The sequence below is a fragment of the Pygocentrus nattereri genome, chromosome 25, assembly GCF_015220715.1.
Source record: "Pygocentrus nattereri isolate fPygNat1 chromosome 25, fPygNat1.pri, whole genome shotgun sequence".
NCBI lineage: Eukaryota > Metazoa > Chordata > Actinopteri > Characiformes > Serrasalmidae > Pygocentrus > Pygocentrus nattereri.
This window is the reverse complement of record NC_051235.1, coordinates 12035727-12054062: the sequence shown is the minus strand read 5'-3', so window position 1 is coordinate 12054062 and position 18336 is coordinate 12035727. Positions and strand designations below refer to the sequence as shown.

The 18336-nt window shown below is 37.7% G+C and overlaps 1 protein-coding gene across 1 annotated transcript in view; it reads left to right on the top strand.

Moving 5' to 3' along the window:
* The window catches only part of otog (otogelin), a 77971-nt gene extending 61291 nt beyond the window's left edge, over nt 1–16680 (top strand). The window contains exons 45-57 of the mRNA XM_017709613.2: nt 718–822; nt 1526–1630; nt 2798–2899; nt 3039–3137; nt 3236–3276; nt 3519–3594; nt 3725–3903; nt 4940–5044; nt 5610–5729; nt 5876–5921; nt 6989–7060; nt 9267–9346; nt 15571–16680. Coding sequence (XP_017565102.2) covers nt 718–822; nt 1526–1630; nt 2798–2899; nt 3039–3137; nt 3236–3276; nt 3519–3594; nt 3725–3903; nt 4940–5044; nt 5610–5729; nt 5876–5921; nt 6989–7060; nt 9267–9346; nt 15571–15771 — 1331 coding nt within the window. The 3' untranslated portion in view covers nt 15772–16680. The remainder of the gene's footprint in view (nt 1–717; nt 823–1525; nt 1631–2797; nt 2900–3038; nt 3138–3235; nt 3277–3518; nt 3595–3724; nt 3904–4939; nt 5045–5609; nt 5730–5875; nt 5922–6988; nt 7061–9266; nt 9347–15570) is intronic.
* Nucleotides 16681–18336: the final 1656 nt, after the last annotated feature.

Sequence of the window (18336 nt, the reverse complement as noted above, 5' to 3'; positions counted from 1 at the left end):
TAACACATACATATACTTTACATGCATGCATGTACTGTACATTAATCAAGACTTCATTCTGTGCATGTCTGTCTGCATCAAAGCAAAAATTCATAATGTTCAACATGACCAAAACTGGTCTGAAGAGGAGACGAAGTTTATGCTTCAAACGTTAAAAGACAGCAGTGGGACTGGCGTCTGACTTGTGTCTCAGAACATAATGTCGTTCTCTCGCCCCTTCTTTAATATATTCATGTGTACATTTTCATGTGCTTGTCATCCTCTTAGTCCTTCGTTAGTGATCTGTTTCAGGCCACAGCTGAGGTTACATGAGAATTTTGAACCAATGCCGATATTTATCAATTTTCATCTACTTATCTACCAATGCCAAAACCGATATGTAAACATTTTTAAACAGACACGTTATAAGAAACACCTAAAAAAGTTGTTTCTGTCCAAATGACAGTTACTGAAGACAGGGTATATTTACTTTTTCAACAGAAAAAAGATATCTCTGTTAATATTTTTAGATAAATTATTACAAAGTAAAATTTCCTTTGTTTTTGTTCTCTTATGTAACATTTATGTGTGTATAGTGTTTAGCTGATGGTCAAATACTAATATGTCCAGAAATGTAGCAGAAATGAAACATTTCTTGGGATATATTTATTTTTTCACAGGACTGTATATTCCTATTTTCCTGTTTTTCTGTACACTGAATGCTGTGATATGTTTTAGTGTGTAATCAGAGTATGTGTGAGGCAGTTCCTCTGGAGTGTAAATTTGGAGAGAAGATGGTGTCATATTTCAGACATGACTCCTGCTGTCCAGAATATACATGCGGTGAGCTTAAGAGTGGTCTTTTAGTGTACATGCATGTAGTGGTACTCTGCCTGTCTGTCTTCTAAACTGTGCATGTCTGTTTGCATGTTAATCCAGTTAACAGAATTTACATTTAAAAAAAACAGCTGATGCCAATATCTGATGTTTTTCATGTGCATATTTGCTGTTGCCGATGCATAAACATTTATAATTAATTATTTTTTTTATATGATTGCGATATCACTGTGTACCACTACACATCACATGACTCGCAATTACGTGCTAAAAATGGCATGAAATCAGCCTGGAATCCTTACCATGCTCTACATCTTACTACATTCTGTGCAAAAACTGAAGTTCATTAATGATATTCATGCATTATACTGTAATTAAATGTATAATGTATACATAATTTAAGTGTGCAGTGCTGTCAGCAAAAACTATTTGAAATAAGAATACAATCGCAATGCAGTTGAGAAGAGAACAAAGTAGTGAGCACTTAATCATATACATTACGTCATAGTTCAGGACTTAATGGTAATAAATGACACACAGACTAAACTGTCAACCGAAGACAAGAGGATTGCATCATTCCTCTCACGTGTCATTTTTATTGGGTGACAATTTTGATGCAATTTAGCTACTACAGCCAGAAAAGGCCTCATTGTAATACTCTTGTATCCTTCATAGTCACATGCAGTAACAGTACTCTCTCTCTCCATAGAGTGTGATCCCGACCTGTGTGTGCTGGATGTTCCTGTGTGCCGTGAGGATCAGACGTTAATAGCCACACGCACTGATGGAAGCTGCTGCCTGGCACATATTTGCAGTGAGCTCTTATCTTAAAGAGACACTCTTACCCAGAGGTGTTATGCTGCTTAGATGCCAAAAACAGAGGAATAGCAAGGGAATCTCCTGTTATTACTTGAGGAATCAGTGACGGCAACAACAAGAAAAAAACGTAGAAGCAACCCCAGTGTTTGAAATGCTAACCTCACAGCTAGCTAACATATCCTAGTGCAGTGTGTATAGTGTTCAATAGTTCTATGATAGAGATACTTCAAGTTATTGAGACTAATAAATAGACATGGCTTCAGAATGTGTTAACAGCCAGGCTGTTGTTGTGAATTGTATGAGAAGTATCTATAAAGGGTTGACAGGATATTTACTTGTTACAGGAGTTTCGTTAACACAATATGAATTTCAGTCCCTATGCTTTAACCCCTTACACGTAACACTTAGAAGCAGGACATACACAGACACATGCCAATATTGTGATCCTAGACACTTTGAAATACAGACATTGCATTTTAGTGAAACAAATTGCAGTTTGACTCTAGATTTTTTAGATATGCAGATTAGCTCTGGTTAGATTCCACTAGGCCCCACTACATTCTCATTTTGTGATGTCCATGCAGTTGATTTAGTGTATTATTGGTCTGAGCACCTTCACAGTTCACAGTAAACATTTTCTTTTCATACTCATGTGCTAGCTAGAGGGTCTACCACTTAAAAGGGAAAACCAAAGGCATGATGCCTGTTAAGACAAGATTTCAGAAATGAAGTGTGCTGTGCCATTACATAAAGAGCCATCAGGGTTTTTTTTTTTCTAAATGACATTCAAAACACTTGTATTATCTTATATATGCAGTATTTTTCCTAATACAACTTTGTGATATTATTTTAAATTATGAAAATAGGCAAGGTAATTATCGTGATATTCATTTTTTGTTTCAGTACATGCCTAGACCTACATGATCAGAAGTCCACAGTGAATGCACCAATGGCTGTGTCAATTGTTGTGCTTTTTATTAGATTATCATCTAAAATACAGTCTAATAAGTCTTCTGCTCCTCTATTTTGATAGCAAGGTGTTGTTGTAAAATAAATAAATGAATCAGTTCAATGACAAGTCTACATCACTATCTCAAACCCGTGTGTGTGTGTGTGTGTGTGTGTGTGTTTGTGTGTGTGTGTGTGTGTGTGTGTGCTACAGTGTGTGACATATGCTCCGAAGCAGTTCCTGAGTGTGAAAGTGGAGAACTGCTCACTGTGGACACAAACAGTACGGAGCGTTGCTGCCCAGTTTACCACTGCTGTGAGTCATACACGTTCCATCCATTTTCTCTGTCTCTCGTACACATTTATGCACTACAGAATATGCAAATACCCTTACTCCTGTTTTTGTATATGTGTGTCCTTTGCATGTGTGTTTGTGTGTGTGCATGTATACACAGTGTGTGAGCCTTCCCGATGTTCAGTGACCATTTGTCCAGCTGGAATGGCTGTCATATCAACCGTGACTCCAGAGCAGTGCTGCCCATTGCAGACATGTGGTAGGCCACAGCTGTCTAATGTCTAATGTGATTTTGGGCATAAGGTAAACTGGAAACTAAAAAAATATTGAAGACTGAAACTTCTCGTTCTTTTTCAGAGTGTGCATGTGAGAGAATCACTCGTCCTAAATGTGCCTTGGTAAGTCCGTTTAGTGAGCTGCGCTGAGTTTTTCTATTTGTTTGTTTGTCTACGTTTTTCCACTATTTAACCCCCACTATTCAGGTGTTTATTACTCTATGCCCATAGCCATTTGTGAAGTGAGAAATAAATAATATTACATTAGATTATACTTTAATAACTACAACTTCTAAGGGTCAATAAAATGTGTTACTAACCCTAACCCTACTGATGGGTAATCTCCCTGTGTTGCTGTGTTAAAGGGTGAGAGTTTGCAGTTAGACCGGGCATTTCTGGCAGATCCTAAGAACCAGTGTGGGTGCAAAAGATATCAGTGTGGTGAGAAACATTATTTGAAATATCAATAATGATTCAATTTTAGGCTCTTTACCATTTATACATTCTGGCCTTAATAATTGTTTGAATATTTAAGTTTTATGTGTTTATTTGCATTTATGTTCATATACAGTGAGAGATGCAGTTTGTGTAGATGGAGAGAGAGGTGTGATGAGGCCAGGACAGACTCTTATGGAGCACAGTGTCCGAGGTGTGTGTTATACAACAAGGTGCACACACACTCTAGACCCTGCCACTGGCTTCTACCGCATACAAGCATCCAGCACTAACTGCACTGCACAATGTCAGCCTGTAAGTACTTGTAGCACACACATGTTCACTGTATCATACACAATAAAAGCATGCAAAAACTCATAGACTAAATAACACATAGAATAAAAAACACATATATGTAGAGTCTATTTGTCCTCATCAGACAGTATTTTTACTTCAAGCTGTGTTGAACCGTAATATTAAAGGAGAGAAATACTAGACACTCTTGGTATAATGTTAGTATTGTATTTAAGACAAAGCTGCCGCAGTTCTTCAAGATTTGTCATATGTTAAATGTTGTATTATATTGCTATGTATTACTATGACTGGAAATTATGCCTCCAAAATGTCTCACTTTTTACACAAAACATAACTGTGAAGTAGACAAAGCAACATCAAAATTATTTTTCACTTATATTTACATAAATTGCATTGTTAAGAAAAACATAATTGGAAAATAGACCAGAAATATTGAAATATTATTCATACATTTACAAATTTAACAGACGTTATTTGTGAAGCAGACGAAACAACATTCAAAAAAGGCTTTACCCTTAAACATATAGTACTGTGTAAAAGCGTTGAATTTATGTTACATTTATATTTGGAAAGCTGTTTTTCTGGGCAGTGAGCATTTATTTACTCAGAAAAACACTAATGTTGGAATAAAAAGAAAATAGCATCAATACAATTATGATGTGTTTGTTGAACCATTTCTGAACCGCTCTTCATGTTCAGTACTAATTGTAGTTATCATCCAAAACCTGGTTTGGCTAAGCAGTACTTCATTGTGTTAAAGTGTTCTGGTAATGGAATTGAACAAATCCATATGATGGCTGAGGGTGTCAAGGAGACACTGGAACCAAACCTTTTTTTTAAACAGGCTTACAAGATATCAACTGCTTTTTAACTTTGCTGTATTTGTATTTACTTGCCTTTACTCGAATGATATAAGATGCCTTTACAAGCACAAGCACACAAGAGTTGCTGAGATAAATGGATTATTTTTTTAAAACAATCCTTTCTATGTTTATATGGGTATGTTTTCACAAATTGTGTTTGATGTGTTCCTCAGAATCAGGTTTATGTTCCTCCTAAAGACCAGAGTGCTTGTTGTGGAGTGTGTAGGAATGTGTCTTGTGTACACCACAGTGACAACGGGTCTCTGGTCTTGTATAAGGTAAGACGCTTTCTGTGAGATGACAAATACAGTACAATTTTCAACAAAAACATATTTTAGTATTATAAGTGTGCGCAATACTTCTCACTATTTTCATCACTCCAAATGCTCAGTAAACGACTCCTTCCTCAGAGCTAATTTTAAGAGTTCAAATTCCCAGGTGATGCGGAGAGCATGGTAAACTGTCGCTAGAAATGAACACTTTCCAGATCTCTTGTGTTCATAGCTAGTAAAGTTGTTTTAAAAAAATCTTCATTTCCAGTTTTCTCCATATACTACATACTGGCATGGGTTGTTAATTCTCTGCATTATCTGGGGCTGATTTCAGGAAATGGCCCTAAAAGAATATTTGTATTCATAAACAAAATGTCAGTTACTCAGTTCTTTTTTTATCAAGTATTTTTATCATTACAAATCAAATGTTACATCCAGCATGTCTGAAGGGAACAGTAATGAATAAAGTGGTGAATAAAGGATTAAGCATTAAACTTTTGATACATCTGGCAACACAAATTTAATGTAAACACTGATGCATGCAAATTTTTTTCTGTGTAATGTCTTGCAGCCAGGAAAGAGTTGGGTGTCTGACTGCATGCGTTACGACTGTACGGACACACAGTCTGGACCTGTACTGGTCTCGTACTCCTACAGCTGCCCCCCTTTCAATGAGACAGAATGCATGAAGGTAAACATACACTCAAATTTTTCATCTTTCATTCTAATGATACTTCCATTCTGCGTCTCATACAAGAGTATGCAGATCATTCTTGTGCTCCTGGCTGTTGCTGTATGTCCACAGTTAGATATTTCTAAGATATTTACTTTTCCTAGATTGGAGGCACAGTAATGACCTACATGGATGGATGTTGCAAAACATGTGAGTATTGCCATTACACTGTGGTGTTTGTTTCAGTTAGGCTGTATTTTGGCAGTTAGTTTGGCAGCGGTCTCCATTGAAATGTTAACCTAATTTTCACTGCTTTATCACTTTAAGTCCAAGTTTTTAAGTAATTTGCTTTATCATGAAGTAAAATTTAATGATTTTACTGAGTTTTTTGATGTAAAATTTACAGACACTGCAATTTCTAATGAAATTAAAACACTGTGTAACAGTAAAATTTGTAAAGAAACATCTGAATTTGAATGTAACTTATTGTGATAATATAGTTGTGAATCTAAGCAAGCAAAATTATATTTTATTTTTGTTTTTTTTTTTTAGTGAATGTTATGTTTTGAATTTAGGGGTGATTTAAGTGGATGAAATTAGTTTTTAATTTTTAAGTTCCAAAAATTCAAAATGAAACTTCAGGTGCTGTGATCAGATGCATCGCTATAGTATCAGTAAACCGTCTCTGGTAGTTCTATTACCAGTCAACACTTACATTGCAGAGGACTATTTTACTTTTGTTATAACTGCCTGGCATAAATACAGAGTAATATTTTAAATATCTAAAAATCTAAATCTCTTTGAAGTCTCTTACAGGAAGTGTCCCTGTTGCAATGGTCAAAATGATCCTATTGTAACTGTTAGGATTTTTCTTATTGATCGTTTTCTTTACTAAAACAAATTGTGCAGACCAAGCCGTAAGTTGTGAAAGCTTCATTTTAAACGAACCACTTTCCTATGATAAATAAGGTAAAACACTGGTAGTGATAAAAAAGTACACAAAATGTGTTGCCCTTAATTGAACACTGTACACACAAGTATACAGTCTGTTTTTCTGTTGAGTTTGGTGAGTTTTTCCATTGTGGTCCTTGCAGCATTGCTTGTAGAGTAAAAATTTGTAAAGTATAATGTAAAATAAATAAGTCATGGAAATTTGTGAAATGCAGAACAAAGAGAGTAAAAACTGAGTAAAATCATTTTTAATGTTTTGCTGTGCCTACAGGTAAGCTAGTTTCCTGTACTATAAGAACTGTAACAAACTGTGCTGATCTCCTCAGGCACTGGATACTCACTCTTCCCCTTCCCTGTTAGCACACTGAAACCCACAATTAGCACAAACTGTGAACAAGGTACCCAATGCTCTTCATGCCAGACAATAAGGCTCTCCATCACCATTGTTGATTCCCAACAATGTACTTCCCCATTAAAGTGCAGGACATTAAATAGCTTTGAAAACAACTCATTACTGAAATAAAAAAACATATCAGCCTATTTTGAACTTTTTCTGAAAATATTGCCTTTATGATTGTAACCTTTCCCCATTTTGCTCTCTTGGGCAGTGCATTGTTGATTGCCAACAATGTACTGTTGGTAGTGGCCAGTTAGTGAATGTTTGTGTAATTACTGCATGATTCCAAGAGAATGGGCTCATCATTACCCTGTTTGCTTGTGTGCATGTGTGTAGTCAGTGGTTACCGGAATCTAGTAATAGTCTGGGTGATATGGCACAATGAGTATCCATTTTCTAACCCTATATGTTTTGTTAAAATGTTTTGATGTTGTTTTATAAATGCTGTTTTGCAGTATGGATGACAACTGCCACATTACCCAAACTATTATGCTGCTTGCTAGCCCTAGATTGTAGCTGTAGTTCCCTCTTTAGCTTTAGCTGTACCATAGTGGCTTAAATTAGATATCTGTAGCATTGCTTTAAAGAATCAGTAGCATTTTTTGTTTTACTTGGGGGTGGTGGAACGTAGTTGCTTGTTGATATTAGATATATACACTATATTGCCAAAAGTATTCACTCACCCCTCCAAATGATTGAATTCGGGAGTTCCAATCACTTCCATGGCCACAGGTGTATAAATCCAAGCACCTAGGCTTGCAGAATGCTTCTACAAACATTTGTGAAAGAAGGGTCACTCTCAGGAGCTCAGTGAATTCCAACAGGTACTGTGATAGGACACCACCTGTGCAACAAGTTCAGTCATGAAATGTCCTCACTACTAAATGTTTCACAGTCAACTGTCAGTGGTATTATAACAAAGTGGAAGCGATTGGGAACGACAGCAATTCAGCCATGAAGTGGTAGGTCATGAAAAATGACAGAGCAGGGTCAGCGGATGCTGAAGTAGGGCACAGAGGTCGCCAACTTTCTGCAGAGTCAATCACTACAGACCTTCAAACTTCATGTGCCCTGCAGATTAGCTCAAGAACAGTGCATAGAGAGTTTCATGGAATGGGTTTCCATGGCCGAGCAGCTGCATCCAAGCCTTACATCACCAAGGACAATAAAAAGCGTCAAATGCAGTGGTGTAAAGCGCCACCACTGGACTCTAGAGCAGTGGAGACGTGTTCTCTGGAGTGACGAATCATGCTTCTCCGTCTGGGCAAGTCTGGGTTGGCAGTTGCCAGGAGAACGGTAATTGTCTGACTACATTGTGCCAAGTGTAAAGTTTGGTGGAGGGGGGGATTATGGTGTGGGGTTGTTTTTCAGGAGTTGGGCTTGTCCCCTTAGTTCCAGTGAAAGGAATTCTTAATGCATTAGCATACCAAGAGATTTTGGACAGTTTCATGCTTCCAACTTTGTGGGAACAGTTTGCGAATGGCCCCTTCCTGTTCCAACATGACTGCGCACCAGCGCACAAAGCGAGGTCCATATGAGTGAGTTTGGTGTGGAATAACCTGACTGGCCTGCAGAGAGTCCTGACCTCAACCCGATAGAACACTTTTGGGATGAATTAGAGTGGAGACTGTGAGCCAGGCCTTCTCGTCCAACGTCAGTGTCTGACCTTACAAATGCCCTTTTGGAAGAATGGTCAAAAATTACCATAAACCTTGTGGAAAGCCTTCCCAGAAGAACTGAAGCTGTTATAGCTGCAAAGGGTGGGCCAACATCATATTAAACCCTATGGATTAAGAATGGTGTGTCGCTCAAGGTCATGTGCATGTAAAGGCAGATGAGTGAATACTTTTTGAAATATAGCGTATATCATATATCAAAGGGTAGTTTAATGATAAATATTTTCAGCCAAGTGGGGAAAGTGTAATGTTCATATTAAATACTTAGATATGGTCAGTTTTGATATTAGAAAGCTCCTGTGAATCTGGTGCCTTAGTAAATAATGTGGGTAGATACAATATAGAGTGTTCCCAAAATTTGTTTAGCTTTAAAAACAGTCTACTTATGTGATCTTAGACTAAAATAATACCCTTTTTTTTTACTGTTTAGTGTCTTAAGATTTGTGCACTGTGTATGATAAAGCCATTTTGAAGAGGTCATGGTGTATCACAGTAAGGCTCATATAACTTAACTGCTTTTGCACACTGTAGGCAAGGAGGATGGAAAGTCATGTCAGAAAGTGACGGTGAGGATGACAATACGGAAAAATGACTGCCGTAGCAACAGACCGGTGAGTTGACCCCAGGCATTGTTCTTTCTTTTTGACTCAGATGAGTCTTTCATAAGATCTTACATGTAGTCAGCCCATTAATTATTGACACCCTTGGTAAATGTAATGAAAAAATGTGTTTGTGGTCCGTTGCATTGAATATATGAGAGAAATCTAACCTTTAATTGCAGTAAATTTTGCATCTGTAATTCTTGTAAGTAAAATGTAACTGAAGTCTGTCCCTACTTATGTTTCAGTTTTTCCAAGTATATTTAAGTGTTCAGGAACTCTTAAAAAGTAACTACATCGCATTATTTTCAGTTAACTTCACCCCTGGCTCAACTTTCAAAAATGCTTAAAAATGGGAGGGGCACTGTAGTCATCTACAGGCTTGGAGGTGGGGTGAGGGAAGCTGGGCTGGGCTGCTGTGTTTTTAGAGCTAGCGTACATTAGCTATCAGAAAATATGGAGAGAGACCAAAAACAGATGGCACTTTTGCAACTAAGAGGTCTTGCAAGGTTGAAGATTTTTCTCTTATTACCATCCCCATCTTCAACAAGGGACAGTGTTTCTAATCAGCTAGTGCATCTTGATCCTTAACAGTGTGAGCCACTGACTCAAGCTGGTTAACGCAGTGCCAGAAAATGATCAGTAGCAAATGGCAGAACATTGTAGAACGTTCCCTAAAACCATGACAGCAGGCTTATAATTATCTGTTCAGCAGGTCCGTATTCAATATCACCTGAGTGCTGATTTCTTAGATGCGCTGAATTCTGAATGAATAAAGTGGATTGCTTTGAACACTGTCTTAAGTTTCATTCAGTTTCACATCAAAGGTTGCAGACTGCATCACTCATGTGCGCGCACTCACTGAACAGAAATCAACGGCAAGCAACTCTGGAACTAAATTAAGCCGTATTTTTTTACTGTTTAGTGTCTTAAGATTTGAGCACTGTGTATGATAAAGCCATTTTGAAGAGGTCATGATGTATCACAGTAAAGCTTAGCTGCTTTTGCACACTTTAGGCAAAGAGGATGGAAAGTCATGGCAGAAAGTGACGGTGAGGATGACAATATGGAAAAAAGTCGCAGACTGCATCACTCAGGCGCGCGCACTCACTGAACAGAAACGGCAAGCAACTCTGGAACTGGAAAGCAGGGAAGAAGTTTGAGAAAAGCTGTATGGATGAATGGTTGACACAGTTGGTTACAATGACCATTTAACATTAACCTTTCCTGAACCTACTGCTTTCCACAGTGTTGCTTGCCATTGATATCTGTTCATTGAGTGCGCCTGCCAAAGGGTTTGAGATGTGAAGGGAAACGTGAATCGGATGCAACACCGGCAGCTTTGTGGAGAATCCTCACTTAATCAGTACAACATTTTTATTTTTATTTTAACATTTTTAAATTTAACATTATTTGATAAAGACAGCAGGCCTTGTGAGATGGTGCTCAAGGTATTTAGCTCAGTATGTGAGTATGGTCATCTCCTCACTCTAGGCTCCTATGCTTTCATATTTATGAATGAGCACGAGTAGGGCATCATCAGGGGGTGGTAACATTGTTTGACTGATTTGCATACTGTGCCAAAGCAGAGATGGCCGAACTGACCACAGCAAAAATAACATTTTTACAATTTGGAAAGATGTGTTCACATTTTAAGCAAGGCTGGTATGTTTTATTAGACCTCTTATTAGGTGCCTCTTTTTAAAAAGGGGGACCAGAGGGTGTGTTCCAACTACAGGGGAATCACATTTCTCAGCCTCCCTGGTAAGGTCTATGCAGGGGTACTGGAGAAGAGAGTCCGGCTTATAGTCTAACCTCGGATTCAGGAGGAGCAGTGCGGGTTCCACCCTGGTCGTGGAATACTGGACCAACTCTTCACCCTCTCCAGGATTCTGGAGGGTTCATGGGAGTTTGCCCATCCAGTCCACATGTGCTTTGTGGATCTGGAGAAGGCATTCGACTGTGTTCCCCGGGGTATTCTGTGGGAGGTGCTTCGGGAGTACAGAGTACATGGCTCTTTGCTACGAGCCATTCAGGCCCTGTACAAACAAAGCAGGAGTTTGGTTCGCATGGCTGGCAGTAAGTCAGACTCGTTCCCAGTGAGAGTTGGACTCCGTCAGGGCTGCCCTTTGTCATTTACATTTACAGCATTTAGCAGACACTCTTATGCAGAGCGACTTACAAGAAGTGCTTTGTCAATCTAGAGAAAGTATCTTTGCTAGTTACCAATAGCTTAGAGAAAAAGACAGTCCTGAGCTCAGATACTGCTAGAAACAAAATGTCACTGCAGACACAGAGAGAAAAAGAAAGAGTTGAACGCAGAACTCTGTGCCATTCAATACAATACAATAAACTACAATACACAGTGAAGTACAATAAAATTAAGTGCAGCTTATAATTCATGGCTGGTCCATTTTTGGCTTTGTAGGCAAGCATAATGTAACAAGCTAAAAAAATACTACTTTTGCAGTTAAAATCAAATGATAATCATTGGCAGATTTAGCAGTATCAAGGTCCTCAGTGCTGTGCTTACATGTGAAAAAGTATTCTGTGTCCAGGTAAATTATCTTATGTAGGACAACCACTGCCACAAGAGCCTACTGAATCCTTTCATTTCATTGGTTCACTCCTGTTTCGTGTTTATCAAAAATGTGTATGGCACTAAACTGAGGCATGGTGTGTGCAAATGACAAATAAGGGTCATTGTGACTGCAGTAGTTAAACAAGGATTAAATAAAACTTTTTTATATATTTTTTTTTATTTCAAAGCAGGAGCAACAATCACAATAAAAATAAGATGGTAACATTGATACTATGTTCCAGTTCTTGCTTTAGATTTTGTTGTATTTTGTCGTTTTCTCCCAAGTTAACAAGGAATACAAGGAAACAAGCCAAAAACCCCACACAATCCCCATTTTGCATTTACAAAAATCTGCTTGCGCCAAACAAAACATATACATTAGCACCCACCCAGAGACGCAAAGACAAACGCACCAACAGACATGACCAAAAGACAATACAAAGGCAAATACGTCTATATATCAACATCTATACATGTGGACAGACAAACAAACAAAAAATAATAATAATAAAATAAACCTAATTAATTAATTTTCTATTATTTTATTTATAATCAGTTGGTGGGCAGTATTGATAGTAAATGAATATACAACATAAAATAATTCCACTTGGAAAAGAAGGAGTCAGTATTACCTTTCAGAGTGTGAGCAATTTTCTCCAATTTGACAGAATACATCACATCTTGTAACCATGATAAAACAGAGGGTGGTTTTGAAGATTTCCACAAAAGCAAAATGTGATGTCTTGCCATCAAGGATGTGAAAGCTAGAATCTCTATCTGACCTCGGGTGAAAGTGGAGGATTGGGCAGGAAGGCCAAAGATTGCCAGCAGAGGGCAGACATCTAACCCAACATGATATCAAAGTAGTTCAACCAAAACCTCTGCAAAGTGGGACAGTAGAAAAACATGTGCCTCAGGTCACAAGGAGACATCAAACACCTGTCACACTGATCACTAATTGTGTTGGGATAAAATTTAACCAATTGGGATTTGGATTGGTGAATTCTGAAAGAAAACAAAAAAACTTTGAATTAACTGACGCCTTGCGCAGGGTGTACAAGTGTGCCTCTTGTAAACTTAAAGTGCTGTCTGAACTGAGACCAAATACGAATTGTAGATAGTACTAAGGGGTTTCTGGATAACTTTGAGGCTTTAAGCGGAAGAGGTGAGGTAAGTAGTGCAAATGGGGAGGAGAGAAGGAAAGATTCGGTTTCTAATTTGCACCACAAGAGTTTTGAAGACTAGAGCCAATGCAACATTTTTTGTATATGGGCTGACCAGTAGTGAAATAGGAAATTGGGCGGAGACAGACCTCCATCCATTCTAAACGTCTGCAGAGCTGAATATATATAAGTAATAAAGAGCTGATCTAACTCTTTTAAAAGGATTTAGGTAAATAGAATGGAATAGATTGAAACACAAATAAAAATTTAGGCAGTACATTCATCTTTATAGTGTTAATTTGGCCTAATAGGGATAAAGGAAGAGATTTCCACCTCTGTAGATCCAATTTGACCTTGTTCAGTAATGGAATGCAATTGCTGTGGAAGAGGGAGGGTAAAGTATGTGAAATTTGTATTCCCAAATACTTAAAACCTGCTGGGATAAATTTGAAGGGTATGTTGGATTGATCCAGTGATAATGTATTGACTGGAAACATAGATTTCAGGGAATAACCAGGTCAGTGACATACAGCAGTAAATCATCAGCGTATAACGATAGTTTTAACTCGACTCCAGTGCAGACAACACCCCGAAAAGATGGGAGAGATATTAAAGCGATTGACAGAGGTTCGATGGCTAGGGCAAAGAGTAATGGTGAGAGGGGACATCCCTGTCTAGTGCCCCATGTCAATGGAAAATATTCTGAATGAAGTTCATTAGTGTATACACTCGCTTGGGGGGCAGTACATAACAGTCTTATCCATGAAATGAATTTCACTCCAAATCCAAATCTCTGTAGAACAGCAAACAAGTAGTTCCATTCAACATGATTGAATGCTTTTTCTGCATCAAGAGAAATTATCAATTCAGGAGAGTAGGTGGAGTGATCCATGAAAATAGCATTTAAGAGTGTCCGGATATTGAAATAGAGCTGCCGTCCCTTTATAAAGCCATTTTGATCACACGATTATAATATTAGGGAGTACCTGCTCCAATCTCAGTGCCAGGGCTTTGGACAAAATTTTTACATCTGCATTTAAAAGAGATATAGGTCTATATGACCCACACTGGGTGGGGTCCTTCTCTTTTTTCAAGAGTAGCGAGATGGATGCCATAGTCTGGTCATAGTGGAGTCATAGTTTGATAGAGACTCGTTGAAAACCGCTAATAAAAGCGGCACTAATTTCACAGCGAACTTTTTGTAAAATTCCATGGGAAACCCATCTGGGCAAGGTGCTTTGTTGTTTTGCATGATCTTAATAGAAATTTTGATGTCTTTTTGGGTCAGTGGTAAGTCAAGCTGATCAGCAAATGATAAGTTCACAACAGGGAAAGCCAGTTCGTCTAAAAAAGTAGAAATCTCAACATCAGATACAGCCTGTGATCTATAAAGGTCAGAATAAAACGGTTTGAAAGATCTGTTGACGAAGCATGAGTCTGAACATTGCTCGTCATTCTGGCCTTTAATACAGGGAATCAGACGAGATGCCGCCCGTCTCTTCAAATTCCTAGATGCTTTTTTACCATGTTCATAATAATTACTACCTGAATGTAAATGAAGCCGCTCCACACTGGATGTCGAGATCAAATCAAATTTAGTCTGAAGATTCAAACAATGTTTCTGCAGAACTGGGGTTGGGTTTGTAGCATAAAGTTTATCAAGTTTTTTAAGTTCTGATAGAAGGTGGGCAGTGAAAGAAATGATTTGTCCTCGTAAGAACGCTTTGAGGGATTCCCATAAAAGAGAAGCTGAAGTAGTCGTTTTTATTGTTCATAACAATGTCATCTAAAATAAATGAATTAAAGGAAGAATCAGATAATAATAATGGGTTGAATCTCCATTGTGGCAAAACACGAGGACAATTGGGCAATTTCACATTGACTGTGAGAGGAGCGTGATCTGAGATAACGATTGAATGGTAATTAGAGGAGGTAACACTTCGAGTAAGTGAGCTGTCCATGAACATGTAATCAAGCCGAGAATAACTTTTATGGGGATTTGAGAAAAATGAAAACATCTTGGCACCTGGATTGTTAAGTCTCCAAGGGTCTACTATAGAATTAGCCATTAAGAAATCTGAAAGAACCTGAGACATTGCCAAACTGGATCTAGCATGGAGGGATGAATGATCCAAGGTTGGGTCGACTACACAGTTGAAATCTCTGCTCAAAAATAATAAATGATTGTTTAAGGATGGTACAGCTTGAAATAACTTACACAAGAAGTTAGGATCATCAAAATTTGGGGTGTAAACACTTACAAAAAAGTTATAAATAAAACTTTTATGAGCAGTTACACACTCTGTACATGGTAACATATATTTCAGAGCAAGATATTTTTGCTAAACGGTTTTTAGAAAACTTAAATTAATCACGTTTAAAAGTTATTCAAGAGTAGCTAGTAAATGAGACCATCATGTATTTTGTCAGCAGTCTGGCTTGCAAGGCTACATAAAGCCTAACTCTCTCAAACCATGCTTCCTTTTTTCCAGGTGAACATAGTGTCCTGTGACGGCAAGTGTCCTTCAGCAAGTATTTACAACTACAACATCAACACTTATGCACGGTTCTGTAAGTGCTGTAGAGAGATGGGCCTTCAACGCCGCTCAGTCCAGCTCTACTGCAGTGGAAACTCTACATGGGTCAGCTACTCAATACAGGAACCCACAGACTGTTCCTGCCAGTGGTCTTAAAAAACACTCACACAAACTTGCCTCAACTGAAACTGTAAAACTTCACAATACTGTATGTTTTTATTCTCTTGAATTTCAAGGGGCATTCTAGCACTGGTTAAGAAGTCATTTGATGAATTATTGACTTTTATAACTTGAAAAGAAAGTGTTACTCATTAAGAACTGAACTTGAAAATGTAGTTAAATTTTAAAGGGACAACTGTTCATAAGTTGTTTTACAATTGGCATGGAAGACATGAATACATGCACCAGTAGTCTTTGATTGTGATTTTTTTCTGTCCCTGGAAAAGGCATTGGTGGAGTAAAGACATCCAACAAAAATCCAACAGAAATAATGAACTAGCCAAATATAATCTTGGCTCATGGTTTGTACATAACTATATTTATGCTCTGTTTGAAGCCTGATGGGAGAAAAAGGGAAAAAAATGTTACAATAAATGCATTATTTGTATTAGATGTTTTTTTTAATAGAATAGGAGATATAACTTTTTAATGTACTGTGTATTAAGTGATTCTGACATTTTTTAATCAGTTATGTCTTTTTTTATAACATCAAGCTATATTTTGAGCACTTTATTTATTTATTACATTATAAAAACAATTCCAAAACAACTTTAAAACAATTTCAGAATTTAGAATTTTTTCTCTAAAGCACAAAATTCTGTCTTTTCCATGACATGCCATTCAAAAAAGTGGGCATTCCTCTATAGGATCTTAGCCTGATCAATTCTGAGTAGCAGACTCTATAGAGCGTTGAAGTGTCAAAGGGAAATATGCAGTGTGAAGGGTTATTTAAAAAGTTTCCAAGGCATTTGTGAAATGTTTATACAGTTTTATACAGATCAGTTCATTGTTTCATAATAATGTTATCCTTTTGAAGCAAAATGTGCTTAGCTTGAATATATCAAACATGTGTCATATTACATTTATATTTACATTTTCAATAAAAAAAAATCTATGAATATGTATGATGTGGAATCTTCTTTTTTTTGGCTGGGAGGGAGAGGTTCCCAATTCCATCCACTACTTAGGACTCTCCCAAACACATACCACCAGCATTAGGAGGGTGAAGGCAAAGTTATGTGAAGACAGCTAACACATCTTTTGAACTGCCCATCTATCTGTCTGTCTATCTATCCATCCATCCATAAGATAACAGATTACTTCTTTAGAAGTAAAAGATAACTTCTTTACCTGGCATAACACGTGTGATTGAAGGGGGGCATCCTACCCACCCAGAAAGTGCAAGGCAGGTTGTGCTCTCTGTGTTGGTGAGAGACCTGTATATCACAACAGAACAAAGCAAGACTAGGGATAAGTTCAATCTCAAAACGTTGTGCACTGTTTGGCAACAATTTCTATGTTGTGTTCCATGTTTAAGTAAAACCATGTGAAAGGGCGTGCACCAGGCTTTGAGATATGTTTTCTCATTTGGGGGTGTTTCAGGGTGGTACCCAATCAGCAGCAACATGTAAACCCAGCTCTATTAAAAAGGCAGTGCACACATCAGTCTAACAAAGTCCTCTACAAATGAGGCCGCTGCAGCTTGGTGTACTGAAGAACTGAAGGCAAATTTGTTGTGTTTTAGTGTCACTTTTTACAATAAAATATGCCAGAAGGACATCAAGAATGACCTTCTCAGCTGCCATAGTTGCAATGTCTGTGTTAAACAACAGTTTCAATGCACCACCATTTCATTTTGTGGGGCAGATTTCTTGGTTTGTCAAACGGTCTTGAATCTGCTGCCTGATGTCAGAGGTATTGTTTTAATGTTTTGTAATAGGGTTGCAAAAGCATTTTTTTTAAAAGAATATTCACAGCAGAGAGATACATGTAGGGCATTATAAGGCAAAATTGTTGCCATATTTTTTTTTTCCTTTATTCAAATGTATCACTAGACTACTATTATCAACATTACAACCCAGAAGACGTGTGTAGGTTCACTGGTTAATGTACATAACAAATAAAATGGCTATATTTGCATTGTAGACATCACAAAGCCTGGAATTAAACAGCATTAGTCTGACTGGTTCCATTCTGAGGGAATGAAGGAGCCATTAAATCAAAGCCTAGTTAAATGTGTGACAACCAATTTTTGACAGTTCTTTTTGTCTCAGCAGAGTCTCTGTTCTTCCCTATCCAATGCAAACTTATTTAGGCACCACAACACCCTCTGTTGGAGTTGTTAGTTTATTAGGTACACCCAACTTGTACCTACTGTATCATGTACATGTACCAACTTGTATCATGTACATTTATCATTGTTTGATTTGGTATATAGTACAAGACATTTTATGTACTTGTAATGTGCTGCATTCACTTCATACTTTCCTCTTATCCTTTCCTTTTATCAAACACTGCAGAGGGGGCTGGGGGACACTGATAGGGAGACAATGGTGCGAATGTTTGATTGAGAGAGATAAGTCCTCTTCTGCAAACTCTTTCTGCATCCAAACATCCAAACAAACCCAAAGAGGTCATTTTCTCCTGATTTGAGTGGATTAAATTGTATGTTAATACCTACACCAAGAAAAGTTTCTTGTACATCTGGTACTTCATAAATAA